The sequence below is a fragment of the Lotus japonicus genome, chromosome 2 (genome assembly GCF_012489685.1).
Source record: "Lotus japonicus ecotype B-129 chromosome 2, LjGifu_v1.2".
Taxonomy (NCBI): domain Eukaryota; kingdom Viridiplantae; phylum Streptophyta; class Magnoliopsida; order Fabales; family Fabaceae; genus Lotus; species Lotus japonicus.
The window spans coordinates 33,998,294-34,005,316 of record NC_080042.1 but is presented as its reverse complement, the minus strand read 5'-3'; the positions used below and the strand labels follow the sequence as shown (position 1 = coordinate 34,005,316).

Sequence of the window (7,023 nt, the reverse complement as noted above, 5' to 3'; positions counted from 1 at the left end):
TAATGAGCTCCACATAGGCTCATTCTGTTAGCCTTTGGGCGGAAGGACCCAGTTGTCATGTCCTGATCGTTGGTGTACCAAAATTGCCCGTTTTAAACAAAGGGGATCAAAATTGCCCGTTTTAAACAAAGGGGATCAAAATTGCACAAGGGCCTTAATTATTATTATTTGAATAGTTATAATAAAACTCGACTTAAAATCAGTCCAGAATCCTATAATCAACCCACACCCCTAAAATTGATCCAAAAACCTAAAGTCGGTCCAAAATCCTAAAATTGACAGAAAAATCTAAAATCAACAATAACACCTAAAATTGACCATAAACCAGACCTGAACCCTATAATCACATGAAAACCCTAAAATCAACCGCAAACCCGACCTCTACCATAAAATCAGTCCAAAGCCCTAAACATGACCTAAAAGTCGGCAGAAAAACATGAAATTGGCCGATAACCCTAAAATTGACCCTAATCCCGACTTAAACCTAAAAATCAACAGTAAAACCTATAATCAACCATAAACCCTAAAATCAGTCCAAAATCCTAAACCCGACCTAAACCCTAAAATCTGACAGAAAACAAAAAATTGGCCAAAAACCCTAAAATTGACCTGATCCCCAAAATCTAAAGAAAAACCTAAAATCGGCCATAAACCCTAAAATCAAGCCAAACCCCTAAATCAGATATGAAAAGTTTGTCTTATTCCATCTCTTCTTTTTTCTCAGTATTATAAACCTCTTATCATCTTTTTTTGATTGGTTACAAATTATCCGATTCGATACACCTGAAATCCACAAGGACCAAACCCAAACAACCCGGTGATACTGATCGGACGGTGGCGATCCTTGGTCTCCAGACAAAAACCGAGATTCGAGCCAGAATCCGCCTGTTGGACGACCCTACCACTTTTAATATTACCGACCCTTAATCATGAGACAAAATTATTACTTTTTTTTTGTACGTCGAAAAGATAAATTGCATTCTCCAGGGATCGATCCTTGGACCTCCCCTACCCCAACTTATATGTCTCATAGTTTTTACACTTGAACTATTATTCAGGGACTATTATTTTTTAAATTAACAAAATTATTGCTGACTCCGTGTAAAGTCTTTTTATTTTTAAAATAAGTTTGTGATGTGACTTCCTTATATAACAAATCAGTAATGATTTTTCTGACTATTGAGAGAATCAATTTGGTCTCTTTATAGCCTTTTTAAACTTAATCGTTTTCTAATCCAAGTTGTGCTTGAAAAAGTATATTTAACTTTCTAAATGTTGCAAAATTCGTTAAAAAGAAGTTCTTTGCCAGCACCTATTTTATTTCAAGGCAATTTCTTTGGAATCCTTTTAAAAATGGAGGGTTCCATACCTTTTAGTCATGTTTTCTCCATAATAGTCTTTTTAAAATTTACAAATACGACCTTTGTATGGTAAAAAATGAACTAAAGGGTATTGTGCCCTCTTATTTTCAATGGGTACCAGAGCAATGCCCATATTTCAAATTTTTGTTGACTTTGCTATAACATGCTAAGAGGAAAAAGTATATACTGATGTCATAAAATCTACGAAATATTGTGCACAATGAAGTCCAAAAGAAACATGAATGTGTGCCTGGGGTAAATTTTAGCCTTTGAGTACCATGCAATCCTGTTCTATTTCGCAACCACAAGAAATTGAAATAGTAATCTATCAGTTAGGCAAAGGGTGTTAACAATTTGATCAGCAAAAGCAAAAGCTATGGATGTTGCTTAATCGCCAGATTTTCTGTATTCAGGCTTCAGTTCATAGGTGCCTTGATTAGTTCCTTTGTTATTGTAGACACATAGGTCTTTCAGTATATCTTTCAGAAATTGCTGCAGAAAAGGTGTTAGATCCAACACATTAGTTAAAATAAGCACTATTAAATACCAAAAAAAACTTCCAACTAACAATTATCCACAAAAAAATATATATTACAAATAACTATCAGTTGGGGACTAACCTATTAAACCCAAAACTAACAAATTACATATACAACTAGTAAGTCAAACAAGAATATCTATAATTTTCCTCACTTATCAAGAGCATAAACAATACTTCTAACTCATGAATCTACCCAGACATGCATGTCTACTAGAAGCAACAAACTTTCATGGTTGGAATAAATTTTTGTATGTATATGTAAAAGTGTTTAATGAATACCCAGCAAAATATCAAACGGTACTATCCAATAAACAAAAACTGGATATTAAGAGAAAGATGTTACTCAAAGCACATACTTCAGGTTGGTCGGTTTCTTGTATGAGGTTTCTTAAACTCCAATTGGGCTGCCTTTCAAATAGCTTGAACACAATCTCTTCCATTTCGCCACGGTCTCTTCTTGTTCTCTTCATCTCTGTTGTTTTGGCTTGAGTTTTCTTCTTATCCTAATCCAATACGGAAATTTCTGTTACATCTGAAGCACAAGTCATTGAAAAATATACGTTGAACTGCATAAGACAAGTAATATAGTACTCAATTACACCACTTCATCCCTCTATATCATAGCTATGCACTGCTAATGCATAGGCTCCTCAACATTATTATAGGAAACCTTGACTCTATCATTTTTATCTCATTAATAAACTGAAAAAGTGGGAAAAATAATATGATCGATAGGTTATATCTATGAAGTCCAGCACATGATGGCAGACGAAAGGATAATTCTCTTAGCATGGAAATATTAAAGACTGAAATTGCTAACAGGAAGAAGAATAAGCCATTTACAGAAGGTCCAGAAACCGAAAAACTGATCATCCCTGGCATTGGCCTCATATGAGCCCCAGTGTCATTATCAATAACCTGAAGATAGAAATCAGGAGTCAAATGTAAAGAAAATCTTTGCCCAATTATTGGAACAATTTATTAGAATAAGAGCCATATTATAACCTGTATCTGTCTATTTTTGACCATATATTTGTTTGTCCTTTCACGGCAGAGTTTCCCATATAGCTCAAGACTTTGATTATGGGGCCTCATGTCAAACTTGTTCAGTATTTTTCCCTCCACAGAGATCTTTCCTACAATACGAAAGCAATCTCAAGTGATAGACCTACACTTTGCTTAATTAGATTTGATAGAGTACATGTATGATGCTTCATGTATCAAGTCAAATACAGCCTACCATAAAGAGCTATATCCTTAATAATCAACTATTTTGAAAAGTAAAAGACCAAAAATCTTTAAACAGTAAATAAAATATAGTAGGAACTGAAATAACTAAATCAAAATAAACAAGGACAGCACATGAATTAAGCAAAACCCACTCTCTCGACTCATCCCACAAAGAAACTTTGAAAAATAACCATTTTCTAAGCATAGCCAGAGGAGGAACACACACTTTCTTAAAACTGGACTATTGGAGATCATTTAATGCGATGATAATAAGAGGAAAATATGGGGACAATGTTTGCAAGTTATACAGAGTCCAATTACTCTAAGCAACATCATGATTCATGTCAGACCAAGAGATGTTAACAGCTTATTTAACCACTAGTGTAAATTCTAATCAAGTCAAACAACTTTCACTGAAAGATGAATATTTACCTTGCTGCGTGTCTGAAAACACAGACATGGGAATGAAGTCTTTAGACATATCCATGGCATAACATTTGGGTATATTTCCAGATTCAGTTCCAGCCAACTCCATCGTGAACTGAGCATTTTAACTAAACAATCAATTTAAAAGGACAAACAATACAGGGAAAGTGTCATTCAGAAGTCACAACCACAAGAAAAATTTATTTCATATATGATACACGGTATACCCCTTTTGTAAACAAAAACACAGCATTTTTATAGCAACTGAAAAACTGGAGCAGAAGAATGGTGAGTTGTACCGTTTGCTAAGATTGAGTGGATAGAGTAGAAAATAACAGATATAACAAAAAATATTTGCTTACAAAATTATGGCCTGGAGTAAAAATGAATTATATTATATTTTCCACCTTCATATCCTTTTCTTAATATGAGCCAAAAGTGATTTTCATTGACCTTCCCACTTCACTTTCCACCTACCCAAATAAGTAGAGCTAAGTGGGTACTTTTCATTGGATTCAACAAAAATTGAGTGCTATATTCCATTAGTTAGTGCTAAGTGCTAACTAATATGTGTTGAGAAGTGAGAACAACAACCAATAGATATAAGGCTATCAAATAACAGAAAGATATGAAGCTATCCACTGTAACCAGGACTTTAAATCGCATGCTTCATTATATAATGCAGCCAAAAGACATCAGTTGCAGTAGCCCCTGCAACCACCATCATGTTGTGATTGTGAACCACATCACTAACAATTGGCCTGGGTCAGGCCACAATGAAATGCAACCAACCAAAACTAGAATTCCAAACCCAAACTGCTATGGGTTTCAGCTCCAGCCATTTAATCTCAAAACGAAAAGTATAAAATTATAAAATTATAAAATCAATATCATTGCCAAATGCCAACTTATTAAGCAGAACTTACAATAAGTTTAATGACAATGAGAAACTAAATTTTTTATTAATAATGAATTTCAATTAATCACCAATTTTTTTAAATATTTTAAATAAACAATTATATACCAGCAAACATTTAACAGTTTTCGGAGCAATGAATGTGCAGATTACTACTCTTGGCTTTCATTATTATCATGCTGCAACAATGGCAAAATGATTTTCAAAAATAAAAGCAATTTTGAAGTCCACTTTTCTTCTTAAATTATCAGTAATATTGTATTAAAACTTAAGAGAGATTCATTTGCCATCAAACAAGGTAGTCAATCTCAATGGTGAAAAACACACTTGATGTACTAGGGGATTTTAATGCCCTGAGGTGAGAGACCTTGAGAAGCACACCCCTCATTGAAGAAAGGAAATACATGGCAAATATGAAAATACTAGAATATTTGACTGTTATGCATTACTTTATCATACAGATGGCCAGATAAGCTAACCAAGCATAAATTTCATAGGAAAGAAAAGGAGATTAAAATGTTCAATTTTCAAAGTAAAAAAATCCCAGACTCACAATTAGTTATAAAATTAGGTGGCTCTTTTTAGTTTATAAAGTTTTCAATAAGGCCCTAAATGGGTGTCTTGCCTAAACCAGAGGATTGAACCTAAGGCATGTGCCTCACTGAAGAGTAGAACTTCAACGAACAACACATTACTAGCCTATGCTATATTTATCTAACTATAAATTCTTAGGTGCCTATTGGCACCTTTGACTATATTGCCTTTAAATCTTATATCTACATGAGCCCTTTATCAATTCTCACTAATTCATTTGAATCCATTTTTGAAAGACCAGATGGCGTCATGGCGATTAAGATAAGGAGATTACACTAACAAACCAACTCATTAGGTAACAGATCCAAGCTAGGCTCCCAAAGTTAGCTTCCAAATTCTACAGCATCATCATATCTTCTTTTACTTTGTTTTCTTCTCAAAAGAAGGAATTCAGTTGACAGCAAAATGAGTAAATGAAAGGAAAAATCTTCCAAAATGAGTAAATTGACTTCCAAAATGTTGTGAGCTATGTCTATCCTAAATAATCCAATAGTTCAAAGAATGGGAAACTCAGAAGTATGATAAGCATATTTGCTCCCAAAAAGTCAAATGTTTGTTTGACATTGAAAAAACCACTACCCCTTGTCCCTAATTAAAACTTAATTGGACACTTTGGTCTACAATTCATTATTATGTACCCACATAATAGACATTCAGGTTCTTTTAACTCTTCCAACCAACCAGACAGAGCATCACCCACCACACCATCATTGGCTTCAATGAAAAGAAGAAGAAGAAGAAAACTAACATTTGAACAAAAAAATCAAACAAGGAAGAATGGAAAAATAACTGTGATTCAACTTGAGAAATAAAAATCAATCCTCAATCACATTTAACCTAACTGTTTTGTTTGCTAGTTGCAAGTTGCAACAACACACAATCACACACACTAGGGCAACAGATAATACTTGTCACATTGAAATGTATTCTGAAGTATCAATTAATAGGAATCATTTCACCGTAAACCCGAATCATCTGTACAAAACAACGCAACTCTTGATCGAAAAGCGAATTAGAAAAACATGCATGCCAATTTCGAATAGAACTCATCCGAAAAATTTAGGGCAAATGCGGTGAGAGAGATAAAATGTGGTATGAACAATGCCACAACATTGAAATCAGATTTCAAAGGCATGCATGAAAAAACGGCAGACAATTTGGAAGGAACAGGGAGAGAACGAAGAAGATGCAATGTGGGACGCACGCACCTGGGGAGAAGAATCGTCGTCGTTGGAGTTGAGGGGGTCGATGGAGACGACGACCTTAGCGACGGGGCGGGAAGGGTCGGAGGGAGGGGCATAGAGGGAGCGAGAAACGAGGGGTGGACATTTCATGAGCCACACTGCTCTGTCAGATTTGGAGGTGTCGACATGGCCATTCATGGCGTTGCTCTGCTTGATGCTGTTGTTGTTGGTGTTTCCTTGCTCCTCCATCGCCGAGAGCGAGTTTGGTCTCTGTGCTCTGCTGACTCCCAATTTTTGAAGCCCGAAAATATGGAAACCGTTTGCCACCAGGGTGGACCATTTATAAGCACACTCATATGGGGCATTTAAGCACTCTAAATCCGAACCAATCCGGTCCGATTACACCCCTACATATAAGGTGCGGAATTATGTTTTTTTTTTATTTAAATACTCTGAAGGTTCCTGAAATTGTCTCCCGTACAAAAATAAGTCTCTGAAATTTTTTTTCCCGATTTCGAATCCCTGGAATTTTTTTTTTCATCAGAATAGATCCCTACTCGTGTTTCCAGCTTATGTGGCTTAATTTTTGCTGAGTCAAATATTCCACGTGGCTTTTATATTTTTTTAAATACACATGATTAAAAAAATAAAATTAAACATTTAAATATAAAATTAAAATCTTAATAACCCCAAATCAAAATTAGTCCAGAAACCAATTTGACACTCCATCTTCTTCATTTTTTCATCTTCATCTAGTCAAGAAAATCAAAC

At 34.9% G+C, this 7,023-nt stretch overlaps 1 protein-coding gene across 1 annotated transcript; it reads right to left on the bottom strand.

Annotated features, from left to right (window-relative positions):
* Positions 1-1,528: 1,528 nt before the first annotated feature.
* Positions 1,529-6,572, bottom strand: LOC130737927 (uncharacterized). The gene is made up of 6 exons (XM_057589800.1): positions 6,277-6,572; positions 3,565-3,673; positions 2,908-3,038; positions 2,746-2,820; positions 2,259-2,405; positions 1,529-1,853 (listed from the first exon to the last, which is right to left on the bottom strand). The coding sequence occupies exons 1-6, from the start codon at positions 6,499-6,501 to the stop codon at positions 1,749-1,751; spliced, it is 792 nt and encodes a 263-aa protein (XP_057445783.1). The 5' UTR covers positions 6,502-6,572; the 3' UTR covers positions 1,529-1,748.
* Positions 6,573-7,023: the final 451 nt, after the last annotated feature.

Coding starts and splice junctions, on each gene's coding strand:
- LOC130737927 (XM_057589800.1), bottom strand. CDS start 6,501: ATGGAGGAGCAAGGAAACACCAACAACAACAGCATCAAGCAGAGCAAC. Junction 3,039..3,564: donor GTTTTCAGACACGCAGCAAG/GTAAATATTCAT, acceptor TTCGTATTGTAG/GAAAGATCTCTGTGGAGGGA. Junction 1,854..2,258: donor AAGAAACCGACCAACCTGAA/GTATGTGCTTTG, acceptor CCTTTTCTGCAG/CAATTTCTGAAAGATATACT.